General features: G+C 41.5%; 2 protein-coding genes across 2 annotated transcripts in view; one reads left to right on the top strand and one right to left on the bottom strand.

Moving 5' to 3' along the window:
- LOC136885333 (pyrethroid hydrolase Ces2a) overlaps positions 1 to 19,266 on the bottom strand; it is a 349,005-nt gene that overhangs the window by 103,354 nt on the left and 226,385 nt on the right. The gene's annotated exons all lie outside the window — the stretch shown is intronic.
- Positions 9,669 to 11,036, top strand: LOC136885629 (piggyBac transposable element-derived protein 3-like). The gene has a single exon (XM_067158326.2). It carries the CDS (start codon positions 9,669 to 9,671, stop codon positions 11,034 to 11,036), a length of 1,368 nt encoding a protein of 455 aa, XP_067014427.2.

A 19,266-nucleotide genomic window follows, 5' to 3' on the forward strand; every position in this document is an offset into this window, starting at 1 on the left:
ATTCCGAGTTGAAGCAAAGCCTACTAGATACTAGAAAGCCTGGACAGAAAGCCAATTTCTTGCATTAAAAGCGGGTTAATAGTTTTTCTCTTTTCCACCGCTAGGTTCGCGTTTATGTTCTATTGTTTGGCGGGAATTCTATGATGATGTGTGTTACTGCAATATGTTTTATAAGAAGAAATAATATATTAAACTTTATTTTATACGGTAAGGCCTTATCTAACGTGAAATATGAAGAGTTTTGTCGTTTTTAATTTATTTGGTCTCACGATTTGCAATATATGGATGGTTGCTGAGATGCATTTACAGTAACATTTGTTTAGTTATGTGCTTCCAAATTATCGTCAAGGTGGTGGTGGTGATTATTGTTTTAAGAGGAAGTACAACTAGGTAACCATCCTCTATATAACACTAATCAGAGAGGAAAACTGGAAGGGGTCCGACACTTCGAAAAATGAAAGTATCGGCCAAAGGAAGACAAGGGCCACGAAGGGCGTGAAAATAAAAGACTCCCTAGCCCTCGGAAACCTAATAGCGTAGGGGTCGGCAAAGAACTAGAGTTGACCAAGGAAGGTCGGATAGGATATATGAAAGTCAGGAGCCTGGCACAAGTAAGTGGAAGAAATGCCAGGACTCAGTTAAGGGCCCCGTGGTTGCCAACACACGTTCAAAATTTCAGAGTCCCTGGGGCCAATTACCGTCAAGTTTCTCTTTCCATTCTGTAGGTTAAGATGGTTTATTGCCGGGCTGAGTGAGTCAGACGGTTGAGGCGCTGGCCTTCCGACCCCAACTTGGCAGGTTCGATCCTGGCTCAATCCGGTGGTATTTGAAGGTGCTCAAATACGTCAGCCTCCTGCCGATAGATTTACTGGCACGTAAAAAGAACTCCTGCGGGACAAAATTCCGGCACCTCGGCGTCTCCGAAAACCGAAAAAGTAGTTAGTGGGACGTAAAGCCAATAACATTATTTATTATTAACATTATTATGATGGTTAATTTTGCGTGCCTAACTGCACATCTGACACAGCGAAGAAATATACACAAATATAAATTTTCATCTTTTTCCTCAAGATCCGAGTTTACGGGAGAAATGGAGGCCTGCTATTTCTGGACAGGGCAGCAGAAAAGTATCTCTTCCGGCTCCTAATGATAACTCCAGAACATGTAGCTTGCACTTTGTCGAATCAGATTACGGTGTAAGTACTGTGAGGGGAATTCTGCCTCCCCGACAAAGTGCTGTTGCAAATTCTTCTTATTAAAAATGTATTAATATTTACAACGCGGGCGTTAGGATATCTCGGAAAATGTAAACTTGTCCGAAAGCTGAAATTCCTTACCGCTCCAAAGTTTAAAAAGACGTTTCAGTGCCGCGACTGTGATCAAGCACACATCACATACGTTATACTTACATTTTTCAGGTCTGTTCTTGATAATAACGCAAAGAAAGTGACTAATGACTGTGATTTATTAAACAAATTCAAGAGCAAGCCTCTGAGCAGAAAAGTGTTGAAATTATAGAATTAGGGAAAAATCGGGTCAGTACTTCTATTTAGGCCTATTTCCCCGTTCTTTACTCCTTTGTGATAAACAAGTGCAAAATGAAAGAACTCTATGAAGTGTAATGTGTTCTAAGTTGTTTTGTATATTTATATCTCATTCACACGGGACATAATGATAATAAAAATGTATTATTTCGCGTTATTGTATGAATATTCAATATAAGGATATAGACAGAACATGAGAACAATAGAACATAAACGCGATCCAAGCGGCCATTGCCTGAACTACATCGTTCGCCCAGAAATGTGTCGGCTTGTCCAGGCCTTCTATTATAGCGTAGGCAACGGTTGAAGCAAAATACTTTAGTTTACATCATCAGTTTCAGTGGTGCGCGAGAAGATGGCTTCCTCCCATCATGCTGAAAGTAAGTATATATTTCCCATTAAATAACTCAGAATCTTGCTAAGCTGATTTTTTTCAGTGTTGTGTAGTATTTGTAGAGTCTGTGAATTATTTCAGTTTATCAATATTGTTAAGTGGTACAGATATTTATCGCATAATGTGATGGTCCTCATACGTGGACCTCAGTTGAGTGTTGTATTATTTTTTCTGTAGGTTTTGATATGGGAGTGATAAGTAATGGCATCACAATTACCGAATGATGCTACAGGAAATACGTTGTTTTATGGCAAAATAACTTACTTTATGTTTATTCCTTTTTTTTACAGAAGGAAAGAGATATATGGGCTTTTCTGGATGAAAGTGATGCGGATAGTCTCGTCCGCGACATTGTACCGTACGGTTCGTTGTGTTCGAGGTTTCGTGTTCGGTGTCTGAAGTTTCTAGAACTTACTCCTGCGTTCGAGTGCTAGCTTGCGTGTGATTGTGCAGTGGTGGCATGAGTTCTGATAGTGGAGGTACTCGGGACATTCATCCCGCGTCAAATAGTAATGTTGAACGGGAAGAAGAAGTGCAAATGGATACAAACGTGAATGATAGTTCTCCTCCTACCCCTTCGTTGAAAACTTCAACTCAATGCAATACTAACCCTCCCCCTCCTGTTCAACCTCCTAATACTAGTGCATGTAATTTATACCCATTACACCACCCAGGACCGTATCTTGTTTTTGTTTCATCCAAACAAGGTACCGGTAATAACATTGGCAACCTACACCCTATGGCTATAGGGCGTTTACTCCATGAAAGGAACTTTCCTGTTAAATCCATCCAGTATAAAGGCCGTAACAGGATTCAGGTAAACTTTCACTCTCCTAATCATGCTAATGACTTTCTGCAGAATAAGTTCCTTGATACACACAAGTTGCATGCCTTTATTCCTCACTCCAATATCTTCCGCGTAGGCATTATACGCGGTGTTGAGAAAGATCTAACTGAATCCGATATTCTTACTTTACTTCAGAGTGACGTCAAAGTTCATTCAGTTCATCGCCTACGCCGTAAATCCCTCCAAGATGGTCAGGCAGTATATCTACCAACCGGCTCCGTAAAGATTGTCTTTTGCTCCAAAACGTTGCCCAAATATGTTTCAATCTATCATGTAATGTTAGAAGTCAATCCCTTTATATTTTACCCCATTATTTGTTCCAAATGCCAGCGTTATGGCCACACCGTACGCAATTGCCAGTCCACTAACTTTCGCTGTCGCAACTGTGGTTTGAATCATCCTACCTCAGACTGCCTTGCTAATGTCAAATTATGTGTACATTGCAATCGGGAACACGAAACCGGTTCATCAGATTGTGCTGTTCATCAGAAGCAAGTGGAAATCAAAAAACTCATGTGCACTGATAACATCTCCTTCTCAGAAGCTTCTGCTCGACTATTTCCACCTACTTATTCTGAGTATAATAACATTCAACAATTTCCTCCCCTACCCTCACAACATCCTTCTCCTATACCAGACGCCCCTCGCAAACGCAAATTCACACAAGTGATTGTTAAGGATTTGCCACCTAAACCTTCTCCCGGCTATGATAGAGCTGCGTATCTCCAGCTAGTGCAATCCACTACATCCTCTCGCCCCTCTCAATCTCTGAGTTATCAATGCCCCATTCAACCCAGTCAGCCCACTCCCTCAACATCGAGCCCGTCAATGCCTCTGCAACCCGCACAGCATCCTCAAACAGGTACTACACTCCCTCAGCGGGAACATGTCCATCAGTGTGTTCTCAATCTTCTCCTGCAGCTTACTCAACTAATTGGAGATCACCCCAATATCTTACCCGTTATTAGTCAACTTCGCGAAAGTTTACACCTTATCTTTAATAATGGTAGTACGCATCCTTCAATGGAATGCTAGGAGCCTACAAAATAAACAATACGAATTCAAAATTCTCATGCACGAAACGTCTCCTCATATAGTCGCTTTGCAAGAAACTTGGTTTTCTCATACAACTCACTTTTATTTTCCAGGATATTCTATCGAACGCCATGACGGACCACGATTTGATGGTGTCGCACTTATGATACATACTTCGTTATCGTACACTCCATTACATCTCCAATACTTAATACCAAATACCTATTCCCTAGGTATTATATATCAGAACACGTATGTTATAAACTTGTATAATCCCCCTGGTAACTACATCTCTTTTGCCCAATGGTTCAAATTTTTTAATCAGTTTCCACCTGATACCCAACTGTTGTTTTTGGGAGATGTCAATATTCATCATACTCAGTGGGGAGCCCCGATCAACACCTCCAAAGGTACACAGTTCTTACATGCTGTAACTCAACATAATCTCTTGCTTCTGAACGATGGTTCCCCTACCAGGCTCACTCCTCCTGGTTCGTTGCCTAGTGCAGTCGATCTATCACTTTGCCGCAACTCCATTGCCTCTATAACCACGTGGCGGGTACTCAGTGACACTCATACAAGTGATCACTTTCCTATCCTCATTACTTTTGGCCACGGGTATATTACTAAAAACCCACTTAACGACCATTATATCGCTCCGCTACGTTCCCTGAAACAGTTCAATGCTTCGTGCTTTAACTCCTACATGGTAACCCAATTGGAGACCTTCCCTGTAACAGAATTATCCTATCACTCACTGCTCAAAATAATAACACAGTATCTGGACCTATACCATCCTTTTACACCGCCATCAAACTCCATGACAACTGGTGCCTCTCAATTAAAGTGGTGGGACAGTGAATGTCACCACTTAATCCTTAAACGCAAGAGACTCTTCAAAATTTATCGTAAAACTCTAACCCCTTCACACTACTTTCACCTCAAACATCATATTGCTCATATCAAACGTGTATTCAATCAAAAACGGCGACAGGCCTGGAAAAAATTTATATCCTCTTTCCATAACCATATTTCTGCATCTCAATTATGGAATGCTATCCGTGCTCTCACCCGAGCTTCCACTCACGTCCCACGCCCTCAAATCCCGCCGACTATTCTGAATGACTTTCTAAGGTCCCTCACTCCAGATCATGCACTTCCACCTTATACTCCAGCTATCTCTGCTTCCACTCGTCAGTGTTCAGTGCTTTCACGTCCCATCACTCTCCCTGAGCTCACGTCCGTTCTTAATTCCTGCAAATCATCCACTCCCGGTCCTGATTATATCTCTTATGCCATGTTACAACAGTTGCCGACCAAAGCCCTACACGTGCTTGTTCAGTACTTTAATTTTGTGTTACATACTACGACTCCTCCTCCCGAGTGGAACACTTTTTTCCTAGTTCCGGTTCCAAAGCCTCGACGTCCAATGACCTCCCCTCACAATATTAGGGGAATAATTTTGCCGTCTTGTGTACGCAAACTATTTCTTAAACTCCTGCTCCAAAGGTTTCTCTGGTACTTAGAATATTATTCCCTCCTTCCCAAGTATCAGTATGCTTACTGTAAGGGTCGAAATGCTCAGGATGCGATCAATATGCTTATAATAGACATCTTATTAGCTAAATCTCGAAAAGAACACACTATTGCTGTCTTCCTCGATATACGAGGTGCCTTTGATTCCGTCCCCCTGAATATGTTATGGGATGTGTTATCACAGAAAGGCATCCCAACCACTTCCATCACTCTTCTACGTCATCTGTTAACGTCTCGCACTCTAATCTTCAAACCTCCTCTCACTACGCCATCCCCTCGTCAAGCTACTGTCGGCGTCCCTCAAGGTGATGTCTTCAGTGGAATACTGTTTGCTTTATATTTATCCGGCCTCGAACAACTTGCCCTCCAATCTGCCCGAATTCTTATGTATGCCGACGACATAGTTCTCTACTTTTCCCATAAAGACGTAGATGTTGCTCGCAAATGCATAACACGGCTGCTCATTCAAGTTCAGTCCTGGTTACACACTCATGGGTTCTCTTTATCACCCGATAAATGCTCTGCAGTAATCTTTACTACCAAGCGGGTTTACAACTCCGAGCCTTTACTGTTCGATACTTATGAAATTCCCATACGTTCGCACCATAAATATCTTGGCATTATCCTTGACCGTAAATTACAATTTTCCCAACATATACAACACCTACGCAACTGTACTACCACGTATATTAATCTCCTACAATCCATTACACGTCGTTCGTGGGGAGCTGATCCTGCTACAGCAAAATTAGTCTACTGCTCCACCATCCGTGCACGTTTCGACTACTGCGCACATATAATTGATCTTGCATCACCATCTGCCCTTCAATCCCTCAACACAATTCAAAACCAAGCACTACGAGTTTGTTTTGGTGCGTTGTCTACCACGCCTACTAATGCCTTATTAGTTGAAACTGGTGACCCTCCTCTTCTCCTTCGACGCAGATTTCTAGCATCTAAGTATCTCCTCAAACGACTTCTCCTGCTCTCCAATAACCTTCTCCCCAAAATACAATTACTCGCTCAATCATTCTCAACACCTATCACCCCTCCTTGCCGAGCCCCTGCCTTAATTTGGGCATTCGAGTCTGTCTCCCCTTTTAAATCTACTATTATTCGTAGTCATGTGCTACCATACTATTCTGTGGCATACGACGTGATTCAATATACTCCTACTATTATTCATTCTAAAGAATCTTCTTTTGCTATGCTCCCTTACCGGCTTTCATTTTTTCCTCTACATTCTAAAAAAGTTCGCATTTCATCCACTAATGCCTGTCCCAACTTTTATACTGATGGATCAAAAAATTCTTGTGGTGTCGGCGCTGCTTTTTATTACGAACAGACTCAGTATGCTGAATTGTTTCACTTATCGTCCCACTTTTCTATTTTTTCGGCTGAACTCCTTGCAATACGACAAACATTGCTGTACATCAACCATTTATCCATACAATCTGCTAATATATTCACTGACTCTCTCTCCGTGCTCCAAACACTAAAATCTAACAAGTTTACGCTGAACTGGTATGTTTATAATGTCAAACACATCCTCTTCAATTTACACCAATCAGGTATCCAAATAACCCTCATTTGGATACCTGCACATAAGAACATACCAGGCAATGAACGAGCCGATCGCTTAGCGAAAGAGGCTTCCCTCTTATCTACAACCCCAGCTACATTTTCTGTTCCAGCCACAGATTTCATATCTCTCCTCAAATCACAACAACGACAACTATGGCAAGACACATGGACAACATCTGCATGTCAGAAGGGCAAATTCTATCATAGTCTCCAACCCATACTACCAACTACTTTCTGGTATCAACACGCCACCTACACTCGTCGTCATATCATCAATATCATACGTCTTCGCTTTAATCATTCCCTTACACCTCTCTATAAATTTCGATTTCGCTTACAACCGCATCCCCTATGCCATTGTGGATCTGTAGATGCTGATATCAATCATCTCTTTTTTCAATGCCCATTGTACAACTCTCCTCGCCGCTGCCTGTACTCCAACCAGGGGGGTGACACTTCATAGGGAGCGTCCGAAGCAGTTCTGAGATGGGCCAATCGATCTCCGCCAACTAATGAAAACTAAAATTCTCTTTTAGAGGGTTAATTTAGAGGCAGAGGTTGGCATTACACATTCAGTTGCGTGGTACAGCAAATTCAAAACACAACACAGTTATCGTTGCGCGCGAAGGGACCTTGGTCGTACGGTATGTAATAGTGCTTGTTAGACGAAAATTTGTTGAGAATCTTTCGCATTGAACGAGATTTTTGATCCAGTTTTTTGAGAGTATGGTGTGAAATTATAATTATGCGCGTTTTTAGTGTGAAGAAATAGTATTATGATCATGAACGTACTTCACATTGAACTACCTAGCTGTTGCGAGTAAACGTCTGTGTGATTGTTCTTCTTACCTGCTGTTTGGAATAAATAAATTCAAAATATAAACTGTGTGCATTATGCTGTGTTTTACTTTCATCCTTTCCTTCTCGCATTTTCCATTCCCATACATAAAAGTCGTGGGAAGGGTTCAACGAAAGAATGAGGTTATGTTAAATCGTGATTTAGGCAAGTATGAGCGTTTTGGGGTTTTATATGAATTGCATTAACATTTTCAGTAATCAATGTTGTATTTATCACTTAATAGATGTAAATTTACATTAAAATGCGAACGGTGAAACAACGATACAAACTAGCGTTATAACAGTATTGCCAACATACAAATACGGTAATTGCAATTTACTTTTCAAGTAAAAGACACGAGAGAAGCTTTAGATACAACTTTCCTACCGAAATACAATCATTATCTCTATCACAATTAAAATTTTAACAAAGTAACAACTATCATCATCGTGTTTACTACGAGGTACTATCGCGGGATTTATTTCCTTATGTTGGCAGAGAGAAAGTGGCCACTGTAGCTTCCATGACCTGTTTTCTCAGCCAACTTTATTATACAGGAGTGACGGATCTATTTCTCTTATATGATCCTTGACTCCAACTTAATACAATACAATTATACACTCCCCTCGTCAATTGCATGTCTCGTCTACAAGCCCTCTCCCACAATCATACGTATCTTAAATCAGTTCTTAGATCACTCTAATTTACAACTCTAACCCCACTTTCCCACAATACATTGACACTACTTACATATTTCATCATATTCTCATTTGCCTCCCGCCCTCCCTAACGCTTCCTCTTCACACAAGACACATAGCTACCGTTTATTCTCAACTCCCCCTCCTCCGATCGCGTGTACATTTTCATTGATGTTCATATCAACACACTGTCGCCCCTCTTCATCTTTTGTTTACGATTTCACTGACACTTTGCCCCCTCTACATCCCCCCATATACGTTGCTCAGATATTTCTTTCCATCTGTCCAAAGTCCTACACTCTCACATATATCCACCCCTCCGTAGTTCCCCTGCCCTCTCCTGCTTGTCCCTTATATGTTGGCCCGGTGTGTATGTTTTGTAGAAGTCGCTGAGACGGCCACTCTAGCGTGAAGATTAGTATACCTTGTGTCCCTGTGCTTTTCCTATATCTCCTCGTCTTGTATACGTATTTCCTCACTCTCAATTGTCTAGGTGATACGTCTTTTCCTGAACTACTTTGAAGTGCTTTGAACCCATATTGTGAGTCTGCTGCATGGTCTACTTCCCTCAATCTACTTCTTCTCTTTGCCTCAATCTTCAAGTACTTCGTACTCAGAAAACATTGTCGACTGCAGTGGTGTACTACTTTGTTGAAATTGTGTGCGTGTGTAGAACTAGTACAAATATAATACAGTATTGTGTCTGGGTGAAATAACGAGCCCAACTCAACTTCACGAACAGAACAGAACTGATGCGGATCTGTCCGAGGGCGGGCTTGACGAATTCTCGGTTACTGATGTTACTAACTTTGACTCATCTTCTGTGTACGATAATGACGGTGATGTAAATGAAGGTGAAGGTCTTGGAAATGAATGTGTCCTAAATAGAGAAAATGATGTGCTTGGCAACAACGAAGACGAAGGAAACAGATCTATGGAATCGGTGGTATCTCAGGCGCTCACACCTTCAACTACTAAGACCCGCGATATGAAATGGAGAAAGAAATCTATGACTTTACAGGACCCCTGCAATGATGAAGTATTTTTAACAGACTATGACAATGAAAAGGGAATTTTAGATTCATTCTTGGAATACCTACCTCTTAGTTTCTGGGAACAACACGCGGAACAAACTAACCTCTATTCAGTTCAAAAGCGCGACTTGAAATCCGTAAATACTACTAAGGAAGAAATGATGCATTTGGCTGGTGTGCATGTGATGATGGGTGTGCTGGGTTATCCACAAACCAAAATGTACTGGCAACGTGATACTGAGGTGCCGATAATTTCTAAGTGTATGTCCAGGGATCGTTTTTTCGAACTGAGGAATTTTATGCATTTTGTTGACAATCAAGGGGAACATGAGGGACCACTCTGGAAGGTGAAACCATTTCGTGACTGCGTGAAACAAAAATGCATATCTCTCCCACGGTCAAAGCATGTATCACTTGATGAACAGATGGTGCCTTTCTCAGGCAAGTGTGGCTTTAGGCAGTTTGTCCCTTCAAAACCCAACCCATTAGGATTGGAGAATTTCATTTTGGCAGCACCAGATGGATTAGTTTTAGATTTTATGTTTTACACAGGGGCAGGTACAGTATCGATTGAGGACCAAAAAGAATATGGTCTTGGCGGTGCTATTGTCAAAGTTTTGACAGAAAGTATTCCACAAGATAAAACTCATTGTGTTTACACTGATAGGTTTTTTACCAGTGTAAAATCAGTAGACATGCTACTGCAGAGAAATATATACCAAACAGGGACTGTCATGAAAAACAGGGTGGGATCAGTGTCACAAAAACTGAAAACCGATAAGGAACTGAAAAGGGGAGAATGGGAGGAGTGGGTAAGGGAAGATGAAAAAATGTGCATTGTAAAGTGGAAGGACAACAGAAGTGTTCTTTTTCTGTCTTCATGTGTTGGCAGTGAGCCACCTACAACATACAAAAGATGGTCGAAGGAGGAAAAGAAAAAGGTTGTTATTCCTCAGCCATTGATTGTTAAATACTACAATGAAAAAATGGGTGGAGTAGACCTTTGTGATAGATTCATGTCATACTATAGGTGTTACATTCGTACCAACAAATGGCCAGTGCGTATGTTCAACCACTTTGTTGATCTTATAATTGTTAATTGTTGGATAATGTATCACAAATGGTGTGCAGGTAGTGGTATTATTAGACAAAAACGACTCTCATTAATGGATTACAAAATGCACGTAGGAAAGGCATTGATAAATTTTAAGGACATTGGTTACATAAACATTAGGAAACGAGGACGGCCTCCCTCAGCATCCACCAACCCTGTTGACGAAGATGATGACTCCGAGGATGACATGGACAAACAAGGTACGGTGAAAGTGCGAAGAGTTCAGAGCCAACCCATTCCAGAGGTTCGTTTTGACAATATAGGCCACTTACCAAAATTTGTTGATGCAAAGAATGCCTCGAAATGCAGAAGGCCTGGATGTCGTTCCAAAACGAGGGTAGTCTGTACAAAATGTGGTATGTGCCTTTGCGCTCTAAAAAACAACTGCTTTTGGCATTATCACACCAAGTAATGAGTAGAATGACTTGTGTAGTGAGAAATTGTTCAATTATGTGTATATTTAGTTTCTATGTATGCATAGAGTTCCTATATTATGATGAGTGTGATTTAGAATAGGTTTTGGTTATTTTACGTTAGTAATACACAGTTTCCATGTTATGAGAGTGTTTTAAAATAGGTTTTGGGTTTTTTAAGTAATTAAAGTACATAATTGGAATAAAAACGCATATTGTTTCCAAAAAAACCCATCTGCTAAATCAAGAGAAGTGTAATCCATAATGTGTTAACAAAGAACTGAGGTCCACATATGAGGACCCTCAGTTATGCCCTTTGGGCACGTTACGAAGAAAAATTTTATTGCATGGTTTGCTTACTAGTGACCCATATTCTCAGAAATGGCATGTATAAAAATTCTGTTTCCGGAGTATTCAGTCCGGGATTGAAGAGGTTAGGGTAGGTTAGTGACTAGACCATTGGCCTGGGGGCAAGCAAAGGGCGGTCAGGGGGCATAAGCCCCCCAGGTTAGCAGCCGCGAAGCAGCCTTTACACTTCTAGTATCCCGTGTGACACTTTCATTGGTCTGGATGGGTTACGGTAGTTAGTGACAAAACAATTGGTCTGGATACGTTAGGTAGGTAGATTACTGACAAAACAATTGGTCTGGATAAGTTAGGGTAGGTTAGTGACAAAACCATTGGTCTGCTATGTTTGAAATTCGTAGATCCCTTACTTTTAGCGAATATGGCAACCCTGTACTTGCACACAATGCAATCTCTTTAGGAGACATTAGGAAGCTTGACTGGCGAATAGGAATACATTGCGAATATTGGCCGGCCAATAGTAACACAGCACATGATCGCAAGCAACTGATTTACACAGACTCAGTTTTAATTCTCCTATATAAGTAAGGATACTTCTTGGGGCGGGAGTCAGAGTGGGTCTCGGCCCATTCGTGGCCACTGCTGGTCCGTAGTCCAACAGCTCTGCACTCTGACTGGCCAACCGAGCAGAGGAGGGGTTGCCACGGCTCTACCGTGTTTCTACACCACTGCATTCGGGAGACGGTACAGGGCTGGACCTCATGGCTGGCCCAAACCTTCGGCTGTCCTGAGAAAGGTTTTCCGTAGTTTTCCATTCTCCTGCACTAAGCTGAATGCTGGGACAGTTCCTAGGATAGGCCACGGCACCAACCCCCTAACCTTCTCCGAGCATCTCCTTCACCGTAACAAATCTCCCGGCCTGAGAGACGGCGTCACCACCTAAGAATGCCGGCTCCATGGCTAAATGGTTAGCGTGCTGGCCTTTGGCCACAGGGGTCCTGGGTTCGATTCCCAGCAGGGTCGGGAATTTTAACCATAATTGGTTAATTTCGCTGGCACGAAGGCTGGGTGTATGTGACGTCTTCATCATCATTTCAACCTAATCACGATCCGCAGGTCGCCTAAGGCATAAAATCAAAAGGCCTTCATATGGCGAGCCGAACTTTTCCTCGGACACTCCCGGAACTAAAAGCCATACGCCATTTCATTTTTTCACCGCCTAAGAGGCCCACTTCCCTCTTCAGTGTGTAAATGAAAACATTTTTGTAATAGTAGTAGTTGGGGCGGAATAGTGGGTATCTGGCAAGCATAAAGGAAAGATCTCCCTTTTCTGCTACTTAAGGTATCGTCACACATCATTTTTATTTGATTTTATTATCCCTAAGTCTGCACACTGGGTACGGAAGCGGGACCAAGAATCAGTCTGCTTAAAACAGTTAAGATAAGTTTGAAAGTCTGCTGTCCGCTAAATGGTAAACGTATCTGCTGTTCAACTTAGAAAGCCATTAAAGTGAGCAGAAATTCCGCTGAGTTGAAAACGGGGCTGGTATAGATAGCTGTAGAAAAGTTCTGTAGTTGGCAAGCCCAGAGGAGTGAAAAGAAGATTTTAAATGAGAGGCTGTTTGATTTGATTCAAAGTATTTAAATCCTCAACTTATAGGTCCTTTTTGCCTTCTGTCAAAAAACTGGGCATATTACGTCAAGTCAGGGGCTCGGAACTGAATGATTTCATTTTTAAGGGGATGTGTTATTTCTTATGATCAGCCGGATGTTCATGTTTTAACGTAAGTCTACTTTGTGCTGTTAGGTTATGTTTGAGCGGAGCTTTAAAAGTCGGAATTATCGTGAAAATGAAATCCTTCAACCTGTTTTCCAGTCAATGACCAGGTCAGGGATGGAATGAATGAAGCCCCCATCTTGCGGCGAGGATAGGAATTGTGCTGGGTGCAGAAGCCTGTCGCACTCCTCTGGGGCAATGATTAATGACTTACGGATGAAATGATAGTGGAGAGTATTGCTGGAATGAAAGATGACAGGGAAAACTGAAGTACCCGGAGGAAAACCTGCCCTGCCCCTGCTTTGTCCAGCATAAATCTCACATAAAGTTACCGGGATTTGAACCACGGTACCCAGCGTTGAGATGCCGATGCAATGCTATGGAGGCTACCTAGGAAATATTATGATATGAAGATAAAGTTCTAATTCAAGCGGACAAATTGGGACAAATATTCATTTATAGGACGAGGAGTAAGGGATTGCAATATTTTACGTAAGGAAACCAAACCCCATGGCGCAACAGTCCTGCCTACCAAGCGACCATTGCTCAGCCCTAAGGCCTGCAGATTATGAGGTGTCACGTTGTCAGCACGACGATTCCTCACGGCCGTTATTCTTGGCTTTCTAGACCGGGGCTGCCATCTCGCCTTGCTATAGCTCCTCAGTTGCAGGCTGAGTGGAACTCGAACCAGCCCTCAGATCCAGGTAAAAATCCCTGCCCTGTCAGGGAATCAAATCCAAGGACTGCGGGATAAGAGGCAGGCATGTTACCCCGCCAGCTTATATAGGGCAATGTTCCATAAATGTCCAAGTTCTTTGAAAATATATAAGAAATGGCTTGGTAAACAATTGATACTGAATCTGCCATCTGGGTGATAGCCCTAAATGAAGTTCATTGATTGTAGAGAGTGGTCGGTGGTTGTGATCATTGTTTTCAAAGGAAGTACAACTAGAAACCATCTTCTATTAACACTAATCAGAGGGAAAGAATGGAACGGATCCAGCATTTTGAAAAATGAAGGTATCTGCCAACGAAAGATAAGAGCATACGGCCGGCTGACATTCTTAAAGGCGAGAATCTAAAATTTTCACTTCTTAAAACTCATGATGATCAATCGCCACGCACAATCTCCATGTCACCTCATCATATGTTCTCGCCAAAGACTTTGATATTGCTCACGCCACCTCGCTTTGTTTTGACAACTCAAAACATGGCTGCCCTTTATGAACGTGCCTCAATGAGCCCTGATGTCTGGCATACAGACCCTGTATGTTCTTCTAGCACGTTGCGCCAAATTCTTTCTTTGTGGTACCCATACCATGAGTCGCCACTTGCAGTGCTGAGGTCGTCTCATGGTACTACTGTCTTTTGTTTCTTTCCCGCGGACGGTGTGATTGGGTGGTGGACAAGGTCACAACCTGTCACGATGGGGACTATTGACCAGACATAGACAATTGCTGTACAGGTTCGACTATTAACATAACCATTCGCAGTTGGCTGTGTGCTCATGAAGTAGATACAACTGATCAAGAAGCATCTCACTCAACTATACTGGGACGTGTCAGGTGTATGAGAAGTGGTTTGTGGTATGTGGTAAATCTTTACAAAAAACTCACCAGCGGAGATACTGCTGTTTGAAGTTCAATTGTCGCTAGGGACGTACTTAGTTAATTGTGACTGTTACGAACTGAAATTGAAGGGCGTTGGGTGGGCGCGCTTGTTAATTGATTCTTTGCTATGGTAATGCGCAATTTGTTGTTAATTTTGGATGTTTGCAAAGGTTCCTAACTAACGTAAATCACAGGCTAATATCCAGCCAAACAGGAACTGCAAAATGCAGGCAAAGCACGAACCTGAGTACTGATAATGATGCTTCTTGTTTAAAGGGGCCTAACAACTATGTCGCTGGCCCTTAAATTAAGTACAGTATAATACCCCCCCCCCTTCATTATTATGAATAATAATGATAGTAAAAGAAGGGGAATGCACCTAATGTGCATGTGTGTACATTAGAAATTATTCTAAATGATATTATTTGAGTGATACTGTAGTGTTAGTGCACTTCATGATGTGACCCTTTTTATTTTTTTTCTGCTTAAATCACAAGTGCACTTACACGTTGTCTTATGGAAAGATTTCAGTTTGTTAATTCAATGGTGGAAACTATGTGGCTGCAAAATGTGTCCCTAAGAGCTTCAGCTCGTATTCTGCTGCCATCCAATCTTTGTTTTGCAAAGCCGTGGTGATGTAAAAGTCTTCCTCTATGTTATTCTGTTTTGTTTGCAATTCTTACAGGAGTTTCGTGTATGCAGCTGTAGATGGCAGGAACAACTGCAACCTCAGGTCCTCAACAAGGAATGTTTCCTTCACCAGTACATAAATTCCCCTTGTCATTGGGATTGGTAGAATTACACCCACAGTATCCTCTGCCTGTCGTAAGAGGCAACTAAAAGGGTCGCCCGGGGCTCTGGACTTAGAAGGATGGGTTGGTGAACACAGAGCCCTGAGGTGAGTCCTGACATTGCTTCCACTTACTTATGCCCTGCTCTTCACTTTCATCTATCCTATCTGACCTCCCTTGGTCAACTTTTGTTCTTTTCTGACCCGAAGGTATTAGGTATCGAGGCCTAAGGAGTCTTTCGTTTATTCATTCCTTTTGTGGCCCTTGTCCTTTTTTTACCAATACCTTAATTTTTTTTCGAGTTTTGGATCCCTTCCATTTTTTCTCTCTGATTAGAGGATGATTGCATAGTTGTAATTCCTCTTAAAACAATCACCACCGGCCGAGTTGGCCATGCGGTTAGAGGCATGCGACTGTGAGTTTGCATAGTGGGTTCGAGCCCCACTGTCGGCAGCCCTGAAGGTGGTTTTCTGTGGTTTCCCATTTTCACACCAGGCAAATGCTGGCGCTGTACTTTAATTAAGGCCACGGCCACTTCCTTCTAACTCCTAGCCATTTCCTATCCCATCATCACCATAAGGCCTATCTGTGTCGGTGAGACGTAAAATGAATAGAAAAGAAACAAAACAATCACCACCACCACTCGTACATAAGTGTACTGAGACCGTGTATATTTTGAGAGCCCTTGAACCCTTTTCAGGTACAGCAGAATTCCATTAGTCTGGCATCCAACAGTCCAGAACGCCCGATGGTGCGGCACCATTCCAGGATTTTTTAATGTTATTTTTAAATTATTTTTACGTTTGTGAGATTTAAAGCGCACTGTTTGTTTCAAAACCACCTGTAAGTATCCGCTACGTGTCTGCTATTGTTAGACACAATCAGCATTGTTGGCTGTCACCACACACAGGTTCAGTTCATTGTTTTGACTGCGAGCACTTTTCGCTACAGTATTTTTTCTTGCGATCTAGGATCTGTATTACAGTAGTGCAGTAGTGTAGTGAACATACATATCAAAGTGTCCTGTGGAAGTTTTCTTGGTATTTAAGCAATGGCATTGTTCTCGAATCCAAAACCTTCTAAAAGTTCCAAATCAGCAGAGAAACGTAAGCACGTAACTCTGACCATCATCCAGAAACTGAAAATCATCAAACGCCTGAAGAAAGGTGAGAATAGAAATATTTTGTTGAATGAATTTAATACTGGCTCCTCAACCATATACAACATAAAAAAAACAAAAAGATGAACTAATGAAATTTGCTTATCAATCGGTAACAACTGAAAAATTGGTTTCCAGACAAACATTTAAGAAACCCAAACTGGAACAATTAGATAGTTTATTGTACAAATGGTTCAGTGCAGTATGCTCCAAAGGAAAGCCGATAATGGGGCCAATGGTTATTGAAAAGACAAAGAAATTTGGACAAGAAAGTGAATGCAATTTTTCTGATAGTTGGCTCAGAAACTTTAAGTTTCGGCATGGAATTCCAAGACTTCCTGTAACCGGAAAGACACTTTCAGCAAACCAAGATTCAGCAGAAAATTACAAAGACAAGTTTGAAGAAATAATCACAGTTAATAATCTAACAGCTGATCAGATTTACAATGCTGATGAAATAGGCCTGCTATGGCAGTGCTTACCAAAATCTACACTAGCTGCGGGAGGTGAAAATGCGGCTAAAAAAAAAAAAAAAAAAAAAGCACAGATTCACAGTTTTGCTATGTGCTAATGCGTCTGGAAGCCACTGAATAAGTCCTTTTGTAATTGGTAAATCTAGAAAACCTTGGGCGTTTAAAAAGTTATGAACTTGCTAATTCATTATGACGCTCAATCAAATGCGTGGATGACCACCACCCTATTCAAAGACTGGTTCTTTCATCGTTTTGTGCCACAAGTCAAAGAAAGCTTCAAAAACCTTGGTCTAGCAGAAGACAAGCAAAGCCAATACTTCTTTTGGACAACTAAAGCACATCTACCAGTACTGAGTTACTTTCTGGAAATATATTTGCTACACTTCTGCCGCCTAATGTTACGTCACTGATTCAGCCAGTGGATCAAGGGATAATTCCGAGGTTTAAATGTTTTCTATAGGAGTTCTTTCGTTTGCAGCCTGTTAAATGCTGAGTGTGATGTAACTGAATTTCAAAAAAAAGTTATTGTACAAGATGCCGTCTACGCTGTCGCACTGTCCTGGGCTCAAAACTTTGGCGAATTGAGGATCCTACATTTGATTCACTACCACAGACTGTTGAGGAAGAACAACATCCCGAATCAGTGTCTGAAGTTTTGGATTTGTAAGAAGTGTAACCAACAACAATCATTTGGATAACATATCTGAAGAGGAACTTGCGGAGTGGATTCAAATGGATAACAATGAATCTACCAAGCAGGAGCTAACCAATGAGGACATTATCCAAAGTGTATTAAACCCTCAACCTATACACAATCTTGAAGAGAGTGACTTAGATGAGGAAACTGAAGAAAAGGAGAGAATCAGCTTGGCAGAAGCCACAGAGTCCCTAAATAGATTCATCACTTTTGCTGAGTGTAATACTAATTATAATGCCACTGAAATTATTGATCTACATATCATCAGAAATAACTTTTATGCCAAGCGACAACGATTTCGAAAACAAAAAGATATTCAAGATTTTTTAAATCACACTAAAATATTGCACAGTACATGTGTGTAAACTGAATGTGTTGAATGAAAATTTGCTGCTGCCCTAATTTTGAGCTAAAGTTATTAAAGTAATGATTCTGTTGATGAAAATTTTACTGCAAAACACCATGTTACAGCTGTTTTCAGTGTACGCCTTAACCTATATCGTAGTAATAATAATAATAATAATAATAATGTTATTAGTTTTACGTCCCACTAACTACTATTTAAGGTCTTCGGAGACGCCGAGGTGCCAGAATTTAGTCCCGCAGGAGTTCTTTAACGTGCCAGTAAATCTACCGACACGGGGCTGTCGTATTTGAGCACCTTCAAATACCACCAGACTGAGCCAGGATCGAACCTGCCAAGTTGGGGTTAGAAGGCCAGCGCCTTAACCGTCTGAGCCACTCAGCCCGGCATATCGTAGTAAGAGGTACCGCCCTATAGTCTGGCATTTTCAGTAATCCGGCACCGGGCTGATCCAGAACGTACCGGACTATCGGAATTCTACTGTATATCACTTTTAGACTTTCAGCCTCCCTTACACATTGACGACGGCGTATTGTTTTCCGAGTTTACTCACTAGGAACGAAGTGAAAAAAAATCAGAGATTATTTAACTCTAATGGATATATTACATACTGTTACATATCTTGAGTACGGCCTATAGGCGTTAGGGTGCACTGTGTGCAATGTGTGCTGAGACTGCCCAGCGGGTCTCATCGTCCACTAGTAACACACGGGGTTCGCGGGCCCTCAGTGTCCCGGTGGCAACCTCACTGAAATTGGCGGTCTTTATGCAGCATTGTTTGTTTTGATCGAACGTAGTGTTGTGAAGCAACATGTTAAGTGTGTATGCACTTCTGCTGATATAATTCTCACAATGACTCGGTAAGTGAGCTGAATTTCTTACTTTCTTACGTTTCAAATGAATCAAAGATATGTATTAGTTAAATTTTGAGACATATCGTACATTATATCACTGCTTGGGGTATCTCGTGAACAATATCATTTTTTTTCCAGAATTAATGGCATGGATGTGGAAAATATTTCTAAATTACTCCAAGAGATTATTTTGGAGGA

This window comes from Anabrus simplex, chromosome 14, assembly GCF_040414725.1.
Source record: "Anabrus simplex isolate iqAnaSimp1 chromosome 14, ASM4041472v1, whole genome shotgun sequence".
Classification (NCBI taxonomy): Eukaryota; Metazoa; Arthropoda; class Insecta; order Orthoptera; family Tettigoniidae; genus Anabrus; species Anabrus simplex.

Coding starts and splice junctions, on each gene's coding strand:
- LOC136885629 (XM_067158326.2), top strand. CDS start 9,669: ATGATGCATTTGGCTGGTGTGCATGTGATGATGGGTGTGCTGGGTTAT.